This window comes from Pseudophryne corroboree, chromosome 5 (genome assembly GCF_028390025.1).
Source record: "Pseudophryne corroboree isolate aPseCor3 chromosome 5, aPseCor3.hap2, whole genome shotgun sequence".
NCBI classification, from domain to species: Eukaryota; Metazoa; Chordata; class Amphibia; order Anura; family Myobatrachidae; genus Pseudophryne; species Pseudophryne corroboree.
In genome coordinates this window covers 273,201,136-273,222,315 of record NC_086448.1, presented here as the reverse complement: position 1 = coordinate 273,222,315, position 21,180 = coordinate 273,201,136, and the positions used below count along the sequence as shown (strand labels likewise).

The following is a 21,180-nucleotide window of genomic DNA, read 5'->3' as shown; positions in this document are numbered from 1 at the left end:
AAGGAAGCATCCTGGGAGGCGGAAGTATCGAAGGTATAGAACCTTATGAACGTGTTCACTGAGGACCACGTAGCCGCCTTGCACAATTGTTCAAGGGTCGCAACACGGCGGGCCACCCAAGAAGGTCCAACAGACCGAGTAGAATGAGCCTTGATGGTAGCAGGAGCTGGAAGGCCAGCCTGTACATAAGCATGTGCAATCACCATTCTAATCCATCTGGCTAGGGTCTGCTTGTGAGCAGGCCAGCCACGTTTGTGAAAACCAAACAGTACAAAGAGAGAATCAGACTTCCGAAGGGATGCAGTTCTCTTCACATAGATACGGAGAGCCCGTACCACATCCAAAGACTGCTCTTTGGAAGACAATTCAGGAGAGGCAATGGCCGGAACCACAATCTCCTGATTAAGGTGGAAAGAAGACACCACCTTAGGTAAGTACCCGGGGCATGTTCTAAGAACTGCCCGGTCACGGTGAAAAATCAGATATGGGGACCTACAAGACAAGGCACCCAGATCCGACACCCGTCTAGCAGAGGCAATAGCCAGCAGAAACAACACCTTAAGAGAAAGCCACTTAAGGTCTGCAGATTCAAGAGGCTCAAATGGAGACCCTTGCAACGCCTCCAGAACCACCGACAAGTCCCAGGGAGCCACAGGCGAGACATAAGGAGGATGCTGCTTGAGGATCCCTTGTCCTTGCTCCGCAGACTGGAACCTTGTGATTGTGTCGAGACGCCATCAGGTCCACATCTGGAAGACCCCACTTGCCAACGAGGAGTTGAAACACATCTGGATGGAGGCTCCACTCTCCGGCGTGTACGTCCTGATGACTAAGAAAGTCCGCTTCCCAGTTTAGGACCCCCGGAATGAACACTGCCGATATGGCTGGCTGGCAGATGGCGTTCTGCCCAATGAAGAATCCTGGATACTTTCCTCATTGCCATGCGGCTTTGAGTGCCACCTTGATGATTTATGTACGCCACCGTGGTGGCGTTGTCCGACTTTACTTGAACAGGTTTGTTCTGTATTAAATGCTGGGCCAAGTTCAGCAAGTTGAACACCGCCCGCAATTCCAGAATGTTTATTGGGAGGAGAGCCTCCTCCCTGGTCCACCGACCCTGAAGGGAGTGTTGCTCCAACACCACGCCCCAACCTCTCACACTGGCATCCATCGTCAGAAGGACCCAGTTGGAGGTCCAGAAGGGACGACCCCTGCTCAATCGATGGCCCTGCAGCCACCAGTGTAGTGACAGACGGACCTCCAGAGACAAGGAGATCATTTGCGACCTGATCCGGTGAGGCAGGCCGTCCCACTAGGCAAGAATCAGTTTCTGCAGAGGGCGGGAATGGAATTAAGTGTACTCCACCATGTCGAAAGCCGACACCATGAGACCTAGCACTTGCATTGCCGAATGTATCGACACTTGCGGACGAGATAGAAAGATTGAATCCTGTCCTGAAGCTTCAGAACTTTCTCCTGAGACAAGAACAACCGCTGGCTGTGAGTGTCCAACAATGCCCCCAGGTGCACCATGCTCTGAGCAGGGACCAGGGAAGATTTCTTCCAGTTGATGAGCCACCCATGGGCATGCAGAAACCGGATAGTCAGATCCAGATGGCGTAGGAGAATTTCTGGGGTATTTGCCAGGAAAAACAAGTCGTCCAGATACGGCAGGATCCTGACCCCTTGACGGTGGAGTACAGCCGTCATTACCGCCATGACCTTGGTGAAGACTTGCGGAGCCGTGGTCAAACCACAAGGTAACACCCGAAATTGGTAATGGAGGTTGCCAACCGCAAACCTCAGGTACTGCTGATCCGACATTGCAATGGGAATATGCAGGTAAGCATCCTGAATATCCAGGGAGACCATATAATTCCCAGGTTCCAAGGCCAGAACAATAGAGCGAAGAGTTTCCATACGAAACTTGGAGACCCTCACAAATTTGTTCAAGGACTTGAGGTTGAGAATGGGCCGAGAGGACCCATTCGGTTTCGGGACTAGGAACAGCGATGAATAGTACCCCCTGCCGCTCTGAGCCAGAGGCACCTGTACTACCACTCCTGTGTTCAGGAGGGATTGTACCACAGAATGAAGAGTCTTTGCCTTCACCGGATCCGAAGGGACATCTGTCAGGCAAAATCGATGAGGGGGACGATTTTTGAAGGCTACGGTGTACCCTCGAGTGACAACTTCCCGTACCCAGGCATCTGAAGTGGTCTTCAACCATTCCTGGGCATACCCTAGAAGTCGGCCTCCCACCCTGGGATCCCCCAGAGGAGGCCCGCCCCGTCATGCAGCAGGCTTGTCAGTTTTGGACAAAAACAGAGGGTACCTGCCTGCTGACTTTTTGATTCCTCATGGGCACCTGCTTCTTTGACCTTTGAATGGGTGATATCTGATACTTTATTGACTTAGAACCGATATCTAGCAGAATAATCCTGCATATATATGAATTGTTTACTTTAGCAAACTAATTCTGCAACTGTGAAACAGTTTGTGCAACCCTCAGACAATTTTCTAAACGAACCTCTGTTCCTGTCCAACTTGGTTCAAACAGCATGTGACAGTCTAACCAGCAAGGGATTTTCCTTGTTTCCAATTACTGTACATGTCATCATCTCTTCTGCTCAGCACCCATCTTCCCACCCTATACCAACTCCAATTTCCATCTGCCTTCCTTCTGTGAACTCTCATCCACGATTCTGGGGAGCGGGCCCCCCAGGGGACACGTCTCCTCAGTTTAACGTGGACAGCAGATTCACACTGATCCAACCGCTGCAACCTCTCTAAAACTGCAGCTACCACCTTATCCTATCCTAAACTCCTTTTTGAAGAAGTACTCCATTCTTCTGTTTCGGTGCACTCTCATTGGTGGCACAGGGTCAAATCTTTCTACGACCATACCCCTGCGCTCACGCCCAATCTCGTCCGATCTTGGAAGCTAAACGAAGGCGGGCTGGGTCAGTACCTAGATGGGCGACCGCTAGGGAATACCCAGTGGAGTAGGAGGCTTTTCTTCCCTGTTAGAAGAACACCGGAAATCGGGACAGTTGGGAAGTATGCTACGGTCCCACTGGGGAGTAAGGAACCCCCAGAACCTGAACCCTCAGCTGCTATATTCTACTCAAACGTGTCTGCAGCATCACCACCACGCAATGTGGGATCAGCCCCAGCTCCGTCGCCCCTTGTAGCGGACATATCTGAAAGCTCAATGCAAGGCAACCCAGTACAATATCAGCAGCACAACACCTGACAAGTACTCCCTGAGTAGTGTATCAGCACAAACAGAGAGTTCCAGAGGTATATGGGGTCTAAAAATCACAGAGAAAAATACACAATAAGTATATCTTGTGAAACACCTATATTAATAATAACCCTGACACACTTAGCCCCCTCAGCTGACAGAATATAGGTATAGCAATCTGAGTGAGATACACGAAATGGAGGTCACACAGCAGCTATATGCACACACACATAGTCACATTATACAATGCAGAAATTATGACATGCAATAAAACTGCACTGGACTAGCAATACATAGTAATACTAAGTATAGCTATACACTTAAAGTAAAGACTGGATGTATATCAAAGGTTACTTGTACTAAATAACCCTGACTAAATGCACTGTTTCTTAACTAACACTGTCAGCAGACATGTAGAATACTTAAGTGTCCTGTAAAATGCACAGCGCTGACATGCAGGCGGCTTTACAGAGGAGAATTTGCACAAACAGTCCCGGGATCAGCTCAGCTGATCCTAATGGAGCCCAAACGCTGACAGGGAGTGAGGGAGAGAGAGCTATGCAGCTCCAGGGTGGAAACATTTACTCTAAATGGTGCCCTGGGGCTGGGGGAGGGGCTACAGGTCAAAGCTTTATCCCCTTGCTGGACTTCACCAGCGGGGACTGCGGGCTTCATAGCAAATGGTTTTTAGTAAAACCGACCTGTGCCCTTGCCCTGGTGGTCTAGTGGGGTTCCTGCACTGCCACATTGTCAACGCCAGCGCGCGCAGCCTGCCTCCCACCGGCCGCGTCGGATCGCGATTTCCAGCGGGTCCCGCCTGGGGGACTCTCTTACCTCCTCCCTGAGTGCGGCCACGTGATCCAGGAGAGCTGCGGTGGGGTGTGTGACTTACAGGAGCAAACAAACCGTAGCCTCCGCTGTAAGTACCCAGCAAACAGGGCGCGGGAGTATACAGCGCCTCTGGGGGAAGTGATGGAGCTGCAGCAGGAGATGTCTGACTGACATCTAAAGGTCCATACACACGGAGCGATATAGCTGAGAGATTTTGACTATATAGTCAAAATCGCTCAGAAAGTTAGTGCATATCGCTCTGTGTGTACACAGCAGCGATAGCCGATGTGCGTCCCCGCCAGGTCGCTATCGCTGCAAAAAATAGACTGTGCAGGCAAGTCAATTTTGTCTAGGTCGCTGGAAAAGAAAAAGCATCCCCTTGCTTAAATGAGTTAGCCAAAATCGCTCATAACCAAAATCACTGGTAAAGTTAGTCAAAATATCCTACAGCCAGTTCAAGGGAAATCGCTCAGTCAAAGTCTCTCATAGTTAAAATCTCTCCGTGTGTATGAACCTTTACACTCACAGTGTCTCTGCTGCAGCCCTTGTAGTATTAATTTTTCACTTTAAAAAAGCTCTTCTAAGGGCTGCTGGAGCAGCCCACCTGTTGTATGCCTGCACTGCATGGCACCAACTACAAAACTGAGCTCCTGTGCACGGAGGCAGGGTTATAGAGGAGGCGGCGTTATGCATTCTGAGAACAGTCAAAGCTTTTAGCCTGTTGGTGCCTCGGATCAAGATCCTACTCTACACCCCAATGTCATTCCCTATGGAGCCCAGTATACCATGCAGCAGAAATGAGGTACGAGCACCTATTTTCACAACCGCTGGCCAGTTTATGCGGGGGGGCTATGGGACCCCAAGCGGAGTCCGTATGCCCGCCCCGCGATCATGCCGCACTTAGAACCGGGACCTCCAAAAGCGGGGTCCCCGGATGTCACTAACCACTCTGCCGACCTTCAGGTTCTGTATTGGGGGTGTACGGCGTGCTGCGGGTGTGTGCGCAAGAGCGCAATGCCTGCGGTACACTGATCCTCAGGACCGGTGTCGTGTCAGCGGGATCCAACTCAGCACCTCCAGGAGGCCGGTGTCGGTTCCACCCAGTATCCCTAGGTGCAGGTAAGCTGTTGCCCAACAGTTTACCTGAAAATAACAAACATTAAAATAAACTGAAGAAAAACTCTCTGGAGCTCCAGAGTGTGCATCCTCTCCTGAGGGCACATTTTTCTAAACTGAGCTGTGAGGGTGGGCATAGAGGGGAGGAGCCAGCACACTCTGTTGAAGAAATTTAAAGTGCACCGACTCCTATGGACCCCATTGTACTAAGTGTCCCCTGTATCCCTTATGGATGATAGAGAAGACTGATTTTGTGCAGTCTCTGCACAGCCCAGTACTTACTCTTCCTGTGCGATAGAATCCTGATGATTGGAGCTGGAGCTGACATCAGACACCCTCCCTGAAAACGCCCGTGCCCGCCTGCATTTTTCTGGACACTCCCTGAAAACGGTAATTTATCACCCACAAACAGCCTCTTCCTGTCAATCTCCTTGCAAACGCTTGTGCGAATGGATCCTTCGCACAATCCCATCGCAGAGCGCCGACGCCCATTGCTGCCGTGCGACACGACGGCGCAGTGCGGTGCATACGCAGTTCACATCTGATTGCCCACTGTGTGAAAACGCACAGCAGCGATCAGATCTGAATGACCTCCTCAATTCATTGTTAGTGGGTCAATGTAGGTGTGTTCTGTATCACTGTATTGTGAAATTTGTAGGAAAAGCACTAAGGTCTGTCAAGGATTGAGGAGTCTATTTAGTTAGATATGCACAATGGTGGACATAATGCTGTGTTATTTTAACAACGATTTACAGCTTGTCTGCCATATTTCTAAGCACAAACCTGACGGTATAGTGCTCATGAAAACCAGTCGTCTCAGCAAGAAAACCAGTCGTCTCAGCAAAGAGAAATCTTCTTCAGTTGCCATCTTTTCCAAATAAGTAAGACTTCAACATATGTTTGTAGACTAGTGCGCGTGTGCAGAACAGGTGTCATGACCACATGCTTGCTGCCGTAAGGCACTGCTCCATGATGACGGACTAAAGAAGGACCAGAGCATTGTGGGAGAAAACAGAGATACGGAGAATATCTTTCTCATGCTATTCCCTGGTGTGAGTAGACATGATGCCATGAGGATCTGGATGATAGATCGACAGTCATTACGTCAACACTGTATGGTCGACGTGCATTAGGTTGACAGGTACAAAAGGCCAACAGATGAAAGGTAAACAGTGCTTAAGGTCTACAGGTTCAAAAGGTTGATAGGTTCAAAAGGTCAACATACAGTAACACTTTTTATTTTAACGTTTTCCCAACCTTTGCTTGATTTACTATCCATGTGGACTACCATTGGGAATAGTGCATCAATAGCAGAACAAGGCACCTTGCCTAAGGAATGGTGAGTGCACGTTTCCACTGATTGTGGTCACTTATGATGAAACATACAAAAATGACAACCAAGAAAAAAAAAAATGTGACCATTTGTAGTATTCATGCTCAGCTGTTTTAGTAGGGGGACGCACCCTGCCCGACTTTTAAAGGGCAAAATGTGCCCTGCCACATGCTAAAACAGCTGAGCATGAATACTACAAATGGTCATGCACATGGCACCTATTCACATTAAGGGGCTAATTCAGTAAGGACAGAAAATTCTGCTAATCAGCAGAATTTGCTATCCTTTTGCTCACATGCTGGGGGCCGCCCAGCGATGGGCAAGGCCACCCAGCATACTGACAGGCGTCTCCCCCTCTTCGACAAGCAGAAATTGTGATCGCTTTGCAATTTCTGCTTGCCAGCAGAAACTAAAGATGACTCCTGCCTGCGCAGCTTAGCTGCGGCCGCAGGAGTCCCGGCGCCATTTTACCTGTTGCGGCGGCTGCGTGTGATGCCATGTAGCCGCCGCACCCACTCCCCCGATACGCCCCCGTTCGCGTTGCACGGCCCACCGTTCGGGTAGCCCTGCCCCCGCAACAGTCCGTCTCCTCCTTGGAAACAGAGCGGACAGGCAGAGGCGATCGCATTTTCTGCAGACCCCCCCCCCCGCAGAAAATGCGGGTGCATGCACAGAACGGGTGCTGCGCATGCGCCTGCATCTTTTCAGCAAATATTCTGGTTGGATCACACAGTGCAATCCAACCTGAATTATCACCTAAATGGAGAGCTCCTAAGGTGCTGGGCACTCCCCTATTAGTTTATTATTCCAAATAGTTTGTGACATGGACCCAGGGGGTTATGGGAAAGGTCCTCTCCTCGAGGGGAAACTAGACGCTACCGTGACGACATGGCTGGGGCATGCACCCATTAGTGACGTTGAGGGGGCCGGCAGGCCAAAATTGTGGCGTTGCTGGGTTGCACACCCTCCCCGGTCGTGCACCACTGCCCCAACATCTATGCGCCCTGCCTAAATCATAGGGGGAACACTATGTACCCATTGACCTAACCCACTGTCTACCTTTACCATGTTTACCTTTTGTCCCAGTCAAAATAATGCACATCGACCTTATGGGGCTGAACCCAATGACTCTCTGCTTAGACACTGTAGTTCTTTTATACCACACACACGATGCCATACAGTTACAAGAATATGACAAGCCAAAAGGCAGATTTCTCACTCTTCTGATAAGTACATATAGAGAAGTTTAAACCTATACTAGTGCTGTTTACCTTTTATAAATACACCGCATGGCCTCCTTCCAAATGACATTAATGCAGTGATTCTCAATTTCGGTCCTCAGAACCCCACACAGTTCACATCTTCCATGTCACCAGACCAGGGAAACATTAAGTGGGTGGAGTCCTGAGGACCGAGTTTGAGCACAAATGATCTGTTAAAAACACACCCGCAAGCCATAGCAGACGGAATATAGTAGCACGGAACTGAGTAGTACAGCTTACGTTTTTATCGGACTAGTATGACAGCTGCACGCTGCGGCGCTCTGGCAGCACGGGAGGACACACTCTATGGTATGCAGCAATGCGTCACTCTCCACTGTGCCTGCGGGGAAGGTCCCTTCGCTAACAACACCAGTGCTGCGCCTGCGCACTGCAGGGTGATCGGAGTAGAGAGCGCGGAGGACGCGCCCACCTTATTGCCTATGTAATCACCGGCATAGCGCTCCAGCAATGAACGGGACACCGCCCCCGCCGCCGCTGGACCGGGAGGAGCACGCCCTGAGACTGGGGGAGAGTTTCGAGAAGAGGCCGCGCTCCTCCTTCCACACCGTGCGCTGTGAGTACCGGCTAGTGACGTCACACGGCTTCCACCAGTAATATGCGGATCTTTCCTGGTGACGTCATCCGTCCTTATTCTTGTCCACTGATGTCATGTTAGTGATATCATCACATAAGTGCTAGCAAGCTATTGTGTTGTGTTATTTGTACTTTGTTCATATACACAAATAAGATGAATTGAGGCGCTACATTGTTACTTGTGTTAGTTGCAACTATAATTATTGCTTTCCACTGCATTATGTTTACAGTATGTGTATAGTCTGCAAGGGGCATATTCAATGAGGAGACTCCATCAGGTACAAAATCAAGGAAAATCCCACTGTTTCTTATAAACCCCCAAATGACTAATTAGGCAATTGGAAGTTCTACAATTAACTTAATTAGTCCAATAATTACATTTCATTATTGGGTGTAAAAATAAATAAATAAATAAAGGCCTCTAATTGCACCAACATTTGATCAAAGTATTAATTAAAATGGAAAAATGATTGTTTAAGTTTTTTTTTTAATTCAAAAATGCCTTACATTTCCCCCAAATCATCACCTTTTTTAACTTTTTTTTTTTAAACATTTTTATTTTTTGTTAATTTGTATTTATTTAATTAAAAGTTTAGCTTTAGTTAGTTTAAATTAGTTTAGCTAAAAAAATGTTTTTTTATTTGTTTTCATTTTAAATGCTGAAATCAGCTATTTGCAGGAGTTTTAAATATCAAAATATATTTATTTGGGACAGTGATGAAATGCATTACTGATAACCAATATTTTTTTTTTGTATGTATGTATATATATATATATATATATATATATATATATAATATATATATATATATATATATATATATATATATATAGCAACACAGGATGAGAGGCACTCCGCGGTCTTGTATAAATAAACAAGCAGATACCACAAGTGGCAAAGCGACGTTTCGGATTTTACTCCTTTTTCAAGCAACAAAACATATGTTATTTATACAAGACCGCGGAGTGCCTCTCATCCTGTGTTGCTACGTCTTTCTCTGGAGCTGAGCACCTGCGGCAGTTAAGTTTGGGAAAGTGGAGTGCCCGTCTTCCTTCCATATATATATATATACATATATAAGGCGGCACTCAGGAGACTTTCACAAACGTAGAAAACGTGCTTTAATGTGCATCAACGTTTCGGGAGACGCACTCCCTTCCTCAGGACACAGCAAAACAAGTGACAAATAGTGCAAAAACGTTACTTAAATACCTTGCCATCCCCTGGCTCAGCCACCTCCGTCACGGCCAGCGGCGTCCCGGACCACGGAGCCCGCACTTCCGGATCCGGCTATGCCCGCCCCTTCCGAGTGACGTCATTCCGCTGCCGGGCGCCGCGGCCGCGGGGAGGGCCCACACGAGCAGGAAACAAGCGTTTTCATGGGGATGTATCACTATAGAAACAAAATAAACATACACGACAGTGCCAATACAGCCACGAACGTGGATGTGCATATACTAAATCATCAAATACTTAAAACGCATGGTGCCTGAAGACACACACTGCTTTCGCAATGTGTGAAATGGAAAACACTACACATCATTAATAAATATGCAGATAGTGAACAATAAAATGTTAAAAACATCGGGACACATGCTGCTGATATTAATGTAAACAACTCACTATTAAGTAAACATGGAAAAGCAACCCTCAGGCCACCGATCCTATGCCCTAAAAGTACGACCTAAAAGGGGGGAAAATCTCTACACAGGTCACTGTAAATGGACCCCAAAGAGTGCTGTCTAGCAAAGAAATATACTATAACTTCTCATACCAGGGAAGTTTTAAGTTCCTAAGATCCACAAGGATACGCAGCATCCTCCCGGGCGCCCCATTATCTCAGCCAGAGGCTCACTATGTGAGCCCATTGCTAGATATTTAGACTTTTTCCTGCAACCATGCATCCAGGCCACTCCCACACACTTGAAAGACACAAGTGCGTTGCTGAGACAGTTTGCACAGTTAGGGCCCATTCCTCCAGGCACGGTGCTTGCCACGCTCGATGTGGCTAGCCTCTATACATGCATTCCACACCGGGCTGGGCTAGCAGCCGTGAGACATCTCATCACCAATAATTCCAGTTACACGGGCCCTGATGTGGACCTCTTCATTAATCTATTGGATTACACCCTTAGCCACAACTATTTTTTGTTTAATGGCAGGTTCTTCCTACAGAAGACCGGCTGTGCGATGGGGTCAGCGGTTGCCCCATCGCTAGCCAATGCATACATGTGGGAGGTGGAGAGACAAGTGTTCTTTGAGAATGGTGAGATTGCTAATTCCATTTCCCTCTATACGCGGTATATAGACGATCTCCTACTGTTTTGGACTGGGGACGAGGGATCCTTGGTCAAATTAGTAGAGGATCATAACAACTCATCCAGCCCGATTAAATTCAACTTGTCCACCCATAGGTCTGAAATATGTTTTTTGGACACCAAGATCCTGGTGCGAGGAGGTGAGTTACAGACTACATTGTACTCCAAGCCCACGGATCGTAATACACTCCTCAGATACGACAGCTTTCACCCTCCAGCTTTAATACAGGGCCTACCATATTCCCAGTTCCTCAGGGTGTGCAGAATCACCAGCGCCCCTGAGGAATTTGAGGCCCAGCTAGAAACCATGACCAACAGATTCCTACAAAGGGGCTATCCGCCAGGCCTTTTGAATAAAGCACGCGGCACGGCACAATCCCAGAGTAGACAGGAACTACTACAGGTTAAAGAACCTGTGCCCTCTGCCCCCAAAATCGCCTGGGTAAACCAATTTAATACTACTAGCAGAAGGACCAACAAAAAAGTTAAGCAACTGTGGCCCATGATCACTTCAGATCCCAATTTACAAAGTTTAAAGAACAGTAGAATAATGCCCTGTTACACTCGCAGTTCAAACATTAAAGACCTTGTGGTTAAGAATGATGTCACGGGATTCACAAAGACACGGCCCTTGACACATTTCTTGACGCGCAAGGCAGGCTGCTTTAAGTGCCTGGGCTGCACCACGTGCAGCTACATGTTGACAGGGGATTCCATCTCACACCCACATACTGGGAAAAAGATGAAAATCCTAAAACCATTAACATGTAGCTCCATGTTTGTAATTTATGTATTGATCTGCCCCTGCAGCTTGTATTACGTGGGTAAGACCCAGTGTCTATTTAAAGAACGGATGGCCCAACACAGGTCGGCGATCAGGGCAGCATTGGCATCGGGGAGCAGTGAACAACCTGTGGCACGCCATTTTGCACAGATGCGCCACAGCCTTGCCTCGGTCCGCTATAAAATAGTGGACCAGGTCCCTGATTCATTACGAGGTGGAAATCGAGCTAAAAAATTGCTGCAATTGGAGGCGAGATGGATCCACAAGTTAGAATGAATATTTAAGCTTGAGCTGCTTTCTTTGAGAAAGGATGCATTTTTGTGTTAAACTGCATGAAGGAGAGTATTTACACTCCCTGAGTTTCCATATGCAATGAGTTATTTGCAGCACATCACAACAATGCATTAAAACTTCTCTGGTATGAGAAGTTATAGTATATTTCTTTGCTAGACAGCACCCTTTGGGGTCCATTTACAGTGACCTGTGTATTTGTGAGAGATTCTCCCCCCTTTTAGGTCGTACTTTTAGGGCATAGGATCGGTGGCCTGAGGGTTGCTTTTCAATATGTTTACTTAATAGTGAGTTGTTTACATTAATATCAGCAGCATGTGTCCCGATGTTTTTAACATTTTATTGTTCACTATCTGCATATTTATTAATGATGTGTAGTGTTTTCCATTTCACACATTGCGAAAGCAGTGTGTGTCTTCAGGCACCATGGGTTTTAAGTATTTGATGATTTAGTATATGCACATCCACGTTCGTGGCCGTATTGGCACTGTCGTGTATGTTTATTTTGTTTCTATAGTGATACATCCCCATGACAACGCTTGTTTCCTGCTCGTGTGGGCCCTCCCCGCGGCCGCGTCGCCCGGCAGCGTAATGACGTCACTCGGAAGGGGCGGGCATAGCCGGATCCGGAAGTACGGGCTCCGTGGTCCGGGACGCCGCTGGCCGTGACGGAGGTGGCCGAGCCAGGGGATGGTAGGGTATTTAAGTAACGTTTTTGCACTATTTGTCACTTGTTTTGCTGTGTCCTGAGGAAGGGAGTGCGTCTCCCGAAACGTTGATGCACATTAAAGCACGTTTTCTACGTTTGTGAAAGTCTCCTGAGTGCCGCCTTCTACACATCCTACATAGAGCCACTTTGCTCAAGGAGGGCACCGGAGCGGATATCCTGTGGCAACGAGGAGTGCCAGACCCAATAGTGTGTTATATATATATATATATATATATATATATATATATATATATATATATATACAAGCAGTAGGCATGGCACTCCTGGCGACTTGTGTCAAAAAGACTCTTGAATAGGCAGAATGTCAGGTACAACGTTTGAATGCCGGTCTATTAAGGCATTTTCCTCAGGTATCTGAGGAAAATGCCTTAATAAACCGGCATTGAAACGTTGTACCTGACATTCTGCCTATTCAAGAGTCTTTTTGACACAAGTCGCCAGGAGTGCCATGCCTACTGCTTGCATATCTTTCTCCATTGCGGAGGCACCCGGTGCAGGAGTGATTATATAGGAGAGCCGGATCTCTGGGACAGTATGTATATATATATATATATATATATATATATATATATATATATAGGGGGGGGTGGGGGGTACAGGCTGTTGTAGAAAGTTTATATGTATGTATGTACAGTATTCAGAGGGCGCACAATAGTATTAATTCAAAATATTAAAAACCAGCGTGATCCAAAAAACAATGTTTTTAATAAAACATTAAAATAAAATCATACAAATGTACAGTATTTCATAAGTACATTGTTCGTTTGTATAGAAACATAGTACTTCATAAATATTTTCATAAAACCCAACGCGTTTCGTCAGTTATGGACTTCATCAGGGGAATGGGTCGTAGTATGGATATGGTTTAAGGTGATCCCCTACAACCATATAGTATTCTCACTGTAGGTTAGGATATTGTGTGGTAGAAAATTATTAGATTTAGAAGACTTCTCTCGTTGAAAATCAGATAGTCTTTCTAAATTAGGTATAATGGAAGTATTTTTAGAACCAAGTCAAATACACCAAACAGAAAAGTCCAGAGGGATAGGGAATATCCAAAATGCAGAGTTCTGAACCTGTGTGGCTACCTCCTCTCCTTAATGTCACTTGTGCCCGATGGGAAGGGGACACACACACACACACACACATTGAATTGCTCTGATGGGCGCTCATTGCATTTGAGCACCCACAAAACATTTGAATAGCCCCCTTATTGTCTGTAGCTTAAGTCGTGTAACCATTAATTTGTATTTGTCATATTATTGCATCGGACTACATACTATTTACCAGCAGGCGGGATGCCGGCTGTCAAGATACCGACAGCGCAAAGAGTCCCCTTGCGGGCTCGGTGGCTTGCTGCGCCTGCCTCAGGTTCTTTCTCACTCATGGGTGTCATGGACACCGACAAGTGTGAATAGCCCCTGTACGCCGGGATTCCGGCTGTCAGGATTCCGGCGTCAGTATCGTGACTGCCAGGATCCTGACAGACGGCAAATGGATTTCATCCCATTTTATCAATTTACTCTATCATCTTGGTCTTTGTACGTGTGTTGATATATGATAAATTACTGTACAGTGTTCTCCCCAGAAATTTTTTCTTGGCGGGCGGCATTCTGCGGCAGCCTGGGGAGCGGGATGTATGGCTGCAACCAGGAGGGAAGGGGGAATGACCTTCAGCATCTAACTTACTGTTAGGAAAAAGAGAAGGCTGTGAGGTTGCCAGGCTTGCCTCCAGTGGAAGGCTGGTCCAGGGTTGAGGTGGAGGAGGCGGCCAGTGTCCTTGCGATGGGAACGGCTCTGATAGGGTGGGCCAGGGTGGAGGGGGGCCAGACAGCATCCTCCTTCCAGCAGGGGCTGATCCGAACAGTGAGCTGCACTGTGACCCAGTTAGAAAGCCGCCCGCACTGCGCGATTTTTGGCTACATCATCACTGCAGAGTGGCAGGGAAATATTGCATGGGGTGAACACTGCTGTACTTATCCATATAGGGACTTCTTCGTTTGGCTCTGCAATGTATGTTGTGTTTACCTGGATGTATTTCTGAATATGACATGTATATGGTGTATAGATAAGGATTTTTTGGATCGTGTTCAGTATCCTAGTTATATGAAAGTGGTGTTTGTCAATGTTATTAAAAGGAATCGGTCTGTGCTGTGATTAGGTAACACTACAGACCTCTTCTAAATGTGTATATATAGCATTAGTTGTACTTAACATCATGAATTATCATGAATTTTTGTTCTACTACACTTGGCAGTAAGTAAGCAGATGACATTATACTCCACGGGCGCTATTTTATGTCCATTTCATCAGGGATATTTCACAGGGTTATGCTGATGCAGTGCCGACTCATTCTTAGTGACACGAGCTGGGTGCTGCACGATAATGTCACAGTGCAGCTCCTGGTCACTGAGGAGGAGCCGGCATTTTGGTGCTGTAATGTGTCACATTGTGCGGAGACTCACAAAATGTCAGTCTGAAATCTGCTTTGCTGTCTAACTACCACAGATCAATGTACATTTTTCAGTAACAAAAAGTATACTCTGACCACTTGAAGAGCCTCATCACTTGCTGTTTATCTCACAATGTGGGGACTGATTTTGCCATGTAAATGATTGCAGCTTAAAAAAATACAGGAGAACTCTCATAAAATCTCCCACTTCTTGATTCTTACACCCTATTACATTCCCCCCAATATATTCTGTTCTGCACAAGATCTGCGTCTCTCATACACACGCATTACTTGCCCCCAGTCACGGTTTCAGAACTTTTTACTTGCAGCACCCACTGTATGGAATACCCGTGGTCAGCAGTGGCATAACGGTTACAGTGTCCGCCTGCAATGCGTGCATTCCGAGTTCAAATCCTGGCGAAACCCACTGTATGGAATACCCTCCCATGCACAAGACTCTCCTCTAGTCTCAAAAACTTTAAGTGTTCCTTGAGAATTTACCTCTTCATGCAGTTTACCATATTCCAGAACCACCCACATTACCTCCATAAGCTAATTGGGTATGGGTCGTTGGGTCGACACAACTTAGGTCGACATGTACTAGGTTGACAGGTGAAAAGGTTGATATGCGTTTTTTTACTTTTTCTGGTGTCGTTTTCTTCATAAAGTGACGGGGAACCCCAATTAGTGCATCATGTCCCCTCTCATGGCTCGCTTCGCTCGCCATGCTTCGGGCTAGGTGCCTCACTCCGCTACCGTTGCACTCGGCACAAGTTACCGTTCCCAATTGTAGTCCACGTGGATCGTAAAGTATGAAAAAGTCCAAAAATAGAATTTTTAAAAAAACAAACTCATGACTTTTTGGCCTGTCGACCTAGTGACCCTGTCGACATAATGCTTGTCGACCTACAGTAGTCGACCTAATGACTGTCGACCTAAGTGGTGTCGACCTAATGACTGTATCCCAAGCTAATCTACTCATTTACATTTTGTACAGTCCACACATAACTTTACATATTTACTCTTTCTACACTCACACATCCTGCTGTCCCTAGGCCAACATTGCTGTGTAACTGGAACATACAGCCCACCAACAGGAATGTAATCATGTTACTGACTGTCGTGATCCATGGTTTAAACCAAATTGTTTTTTGTAAAAAACCACAAAAAAAACCAAACACTCTAGTTTTTTTTATTATGCTGTGACTACAGTCACGGTGCCGTGACTTGTTAAAAAAAGCCTATTATAATATAAAAAATAGTGTTTTTATTCAAAAGGTTTAATGCCAGTGTCATGGTCAGCGCTAATGCTTAAGTCCTCCTTTTTTGTGCGTGTTTCTCTGAAAAGGGCTTTTCCATTTTGTATTACTATTCAAATTTATTTAATTGTAATAAGTAGGACTAATGCTTAACATTAACTTGTTTTTCTTCTTTTCATTTCAGTGTACTTTGTATGTATTAATATATTTAGCCTATCTACATATATTCAGCTGTAGGAATAACAAGCTGTAAAAAATTGGTTTCATTTAAAAAAAAGTAAAATACATCAAATTTATTCATGATAGTCAATAAAATACTATGAATTTTTTTTGATCTTGCATCATAAGAATAAGGTGTATTGTATTTTATTGAATGTCATGACTAAATATCAGATGTTCTATTAATCAAAGGAAGTTTGGTGCCATCTTTTGGGTGTCCATTCTGGTGGATCATCACTCGGCGGAGTATAAATCAAGTGTTGGTTAAAAGCCTCATCCAACAACGGTCCCAGGCTGGGGTTCCAATCAAGTTCTATAAGAGTACATTTGAACACTTAGACACTTGTCCTCAAAACTTTAATTGGACTTCATAGTGGACAATTGTATTTGAAGTCCTAGTGCACTCTGGTTCATATAGTTCCACAGTTCTTTGTTCCCTTTATCAGGGGTTCTACCGTGAGGTGCTGTTTTGAAGCGCGAGTAAAAGGTATGTATGTATATATATATATATATATATATATATATATATATATATATATATAACAGAAAATACAGCACTCTCCATAGCAAGCTCACTTATCCTCACAACATCAATAAATAAATGATGGGGGTTTAGTTAGTGAATTGGCCAATGCACGGAAGCCTGCAAACCGATCGCCGAGGTACCCCACCTTCATGCAGGTCCTACACTTAAAAATTAAAACCTGGCAACTGTATCACACATAATATAACTGCAAATATGCCTACTTGGTTTAATGTGCAACTGCCACATACCTTAAAAGGCTGATAAATTACTAAGGAACAGCTGACACAGGTTTAAGACAATTGAGTTTACATAGGGGTGCATGAAAAAGCTTGTGGCCACAGTTAATAAGGGTTAACCAAAGATTAACCCTACAATATACAAACAAATCTAAAAACCACAGCACTCGCCACCCCAGAAGCGGGGTGCAATGTCTGCACTCACCACTCATAGGGTGGGGTGCATGTATCCCATGGCCACCTAATTAAATATATATAAACAGGCGATCGGTTTGCAGGCTTCCGTGCATTGGCCAATTCTCTAACTAAACCCCCATCATTTATTTATTGATGTTGTGAGGATAAGTGAGCTTGCTATGGTCAGTGCTGAATTTTCTGTTCATCAAGGGGGACCCCTTGATGAAGTCCAGATAGGACGAAACGCGTTGGGGATACCTACCTTCTCCAAGTTAAGATATTAATCTTTTTATTTTACGTTGATCTTGTATTTAATGTTTATTATTTGGGTCCTCCTATGTTTTAGAATTTTTTAGTACCATTGTATATGAATTTTGGTCACTTTATTTACATCTCCAGAGACATTTAAAATATTTTTATTGGTTTTCTTTTTATATGTGGTTTTGTGTTATACTTTTTACTGGTGCAACTTTTATTTGATTAAAACTTTTTAATTGAACCTCCTTTTAAAATTTCATGACACCATTGGTCGCTTAGAAGCATCTTATCTACTGCATTTTTTATATTTTCAAGTTAGGCACCACCTGGGGAAGGTTAGGTTTAGGCACTAAGGGGGGATGGCTAGGGTTAGGCACCACAGGGGGGGGGGGGGGGGGTTGGTTAGTGTGGAGGACAGATTTAAGGTGCGAGGCGGCTGAAATATGTAGTGGCTGTAATGAGTGCAGGGGCGAGGGAAGAGGAGAGACACATCAATCCAGTATTCTATGGGACCACGGTGTTAGTTAGGAGTAGTGTACTAATGGTGTAAAATAGTAACGTATTACTGAAATCCTTGTATGTGAGTGGCCTCTAGCTGCTACACTGGTATAACTGGTAAGGGCTACAAGCACATTTTTTTTTGGTACAAGTTCTCCTAAATGGGTGTAGTATGTTATGCCGGTGGTCGGGCTCCCGGCAGCCAGCATACTGGCGCCAGAATCCCGACCGCCGGCATACCGACAGCTGGGCGAGCGCAAATGAGCCCCTTGCGGGCTCGCTGCACTCGCCACACTGCGGGCACGGTGGTGCGCTACATGCGCCACGCTATCTATTCTCCCTCCAGGGGGGTCGTGGACCCCTAAGAGGGAGAAAAGCTGTCGGTATGCCGGCTGTCGGGATTCCGGCACCGATATGCTGGTCGTCGGGAGCCCTGCCGCCGGCAAACTGAAGACCACCCCTCCTAAATGATGTTGTAGATTTCTGTGCACAAACGTGCATGCTTCCCTTTCCCAGATATTCAGTAAATTATGTAATCATGTGGAAGAGACTAATGGGCACATGCCTCTTTTTCTTTAGATGATTTTAAGCCAGCATCTATCGACACATCTTGTGAGGGAGATCTTCAAGTTGGGAAAGGAGATGAAGTTACAATAACATTGCCACATATCCCAGTAAGTACAACGGTCTTCTTAGTTGCGGTACAGTTGTGAAGGGTCACCTCAGAAAACAGGTAGTGTTCCTGAGGAGACAATAAGCTGGTATAGGCAAAATATAATTTGAAAATATCATATTTAAAACACAACATGAACCCTTTGCAGGTTATTTCATTAGAAAATAGTTTGTACATACTATTGCATTGTTTTGCAATGGAAGCACTTTCTGTTGCCACTGTTGCAATTGCTATCTGATAGAAATAGCTGGCTGAAGGAGAATTGGAAGATGTGTAATTGACATCTCTAGGCTTTAAAATCAATCAATCAATTTACAAAATGTGTTTATATCTTTTCAGTAATGCATCACTAATGATTTTAACCAGTGGGAAAACCCATGTGTATTTATTAAAACAACGATACAACTGCTTTCATTAATTTATTTTGTACAGCTCTATACTGTATAAGCTTCATAAAACCGTTTTTTTGTTCTTCTAAAGTTAACCAAAGAGTCAGCTGTTTTTGTGGGTAAATTAAGGTAGATCTCTCTTTTGTGATCTGTACTTGACATATATGTCTAATCATCTGGCTTTACACTTGATATTGCATCATTAATACTGTTACTCGATTAAAATGTACTTCTCTCTCTCCGTCTACTATTAAACCCCTGCCATCAGCTTCTCCTATGTTTCTAGCTTGCTAATTATGTTATGTGGGATGGTTAGGGGTGGTTCAATGGTCAGCATTTACAGCCATATAGGATAGCTTGGTCAGCATTTACAGCCATACAGGATAGCTTGGTCAGCATTTACAGCCATACAGGATAGCTTGGTGAGCATTTACAGCCATACAGGATAGCTTGGTCAGCATTTACAGCTGTACAGGGTTGCTTGGTTAGCATCTACAGCCATACAGGGTTGCTTGATCAGCGTTTACAGCCGTAAAGAGTGCATGATCAGCGTTTACAGCCGTACAGGGTTGCTTGGTCAGCGTTTACCGCCATACGGGGTTGCTTGGTCAGCATTTACAGCCGTACAGGGTTGCTTGGTCAGCATTTACAGCCGTATAGGGTTGCTTGGTCAGCATTTACAGCCGTACAGGGTTGCTTGGTTAGCATCTACAGCCGTACATGGTTGCTTGGTCAGCGTTTACAAATCTACACTACGAAAACAAATCGTTTCCATAGATGGCCCAAACAAGCCAGGAATGCCTTCTTTTAAACAATATGCTCCTTTTTATAGTTAGTGTATGATGATTACATCCAACAATACATTTTCTCTGATGTCCTAGTGGATGCTGGGGACTCCGTAAGGACCATGGGGAATAGACGGGCTCCGCAGGAGACTGGGCACTCTAAAAGAAAGATTAGGTACTATCTGGTGTGCACTGGCTCCTCCCTCTATGCCCCTCCTCCAGACCTCAGTTAGAATCTGTGCCCGGCCAGAGCTGGATGCACCTAGTAGGCTCTCCTGAGCCTGCTAGTAAAGAAAGTAATGTTAGGTTTTTTATTTTCAGTGAGATCTGCTGGCAACAGACTCACTGCTACGTGGGACCGAGGGGAGAGAAGCAAACGTACCTGTTCACAGCTAGGTTGCGCTTCTTAGGCTACTGGACACCATTAGCTCCAGAGGGTTCGAACACAGGCAAAGGTCCTCGGTCGTCCGTTCCCGGAGCCGCGCCGCCGTACCCCTCGCAGAGCTAGAAGATCAGAAGTTGGTGATGAAATCGGCGGCTGAAGACTCCTGTCTTCATTAAGGTAGCGCACAGCACCGCAGCTGTGCGCCATTGCTCCCACTGCACACCACACACTCCGGTCACTGTAGGGTGCAGGGCGCTCGGGGGGGGGGCGCCCTGGGCAGCAATAAGAATACCTTTGGCATAAAAAAGACACATAATACAGTCTGTGACTGTATATGTGTAAAACCCCCGCCATTTTTTAGTCAGAAACAGCGGGACAGAAGCCCGCCGCTGAGGGGGCGGGGTCTTCTTCCTCAGCACGCCAGCGCCATTTCTCTTCACAGCTCCGCTGGAAGGACGCTCCCCAGGCTCTCCCCTGCAGTCTCCTGGCACTAAGAGGGTAAAAAGAGAGGGGGGGCACATAAATTTAGTCAAAAGGTGTATTGATACAGCAGCTATTGGGAAAAATTCACTTCTGGTAGTGTGTATCCCTGTGTATATAGCGCTGTGGTGTGTGCTGGCATACTCTTTCTCTGTCTCCCCATAGACCTTGTGGGGTCCTGTCCTCAGTCAGAGCATTCCCTGTGTGTGTGCTGTGTGTCGGTACGGCTGTGTCGACATGTTTGATGAGGAGGGTTACGTGGAGGCGGAGCAAGTGCAGATAAATGTGGTGTCGCCCCCGTCGGTGCCGACACCTGATTGGATGGATATGTGGAAG

General features: G+C 45.9%; 2 protein-coding genes and 1 pseudogene across 3 annotated transcripts in view; 2 read left to right on the top strand and 1 right to left on the bottom strand.

The window, feature by feature from the left end:
* METTL6 (methyltransferase 6, tRNA N3-cytidine) overlaps positions 1-8,136 on the bottom strand; it is a 69,565-nt gene extending 61,429 nt beyond the window's left edge. Inside the window, exon 1 of one of the 2 annotated variants that reach the window (XM_063922343.1) lies at positions 8,030-8,136. The gene's annotated coding sequence lies outside the window, so the exon portion shown is untranslated. Of the gene's footprint in view, positions 1-7,798; positions 7,944-8,029 lie in introns of those variants that run through there. The other variant, XM_063922342.1, reaches the window with a different exon arrangement.
* On the top strand, positions 2,894-3,012 carry LOC134929937 (5S ribosomal RNA; annotated as a pseudogene).
* A 20-nt stretch (positions 8,137-8,156) lies between the features above and the next one.
* The window catches only part of EAF1 (ELL associated factor 1), a 67,051-nt gene continuing 54,027 nt past the window's right edge, over positions 8,157-21,180 (top strand). The window contains exons 1-2 of the mRNA XM_063922344.1: positions 8,157-8,363; positions 18,712-18,806. Coding sequence (XP_063778414.1) covers positions 8,258-8,363; positions 18,712-18,806 — 201 coding nt within the window. The 5' untranslated portion in view covers positions 8,157-8,257. The remainder of the gene's footprint in view (positions 8,364-18,711; positions 18,807-21,180) is intronic.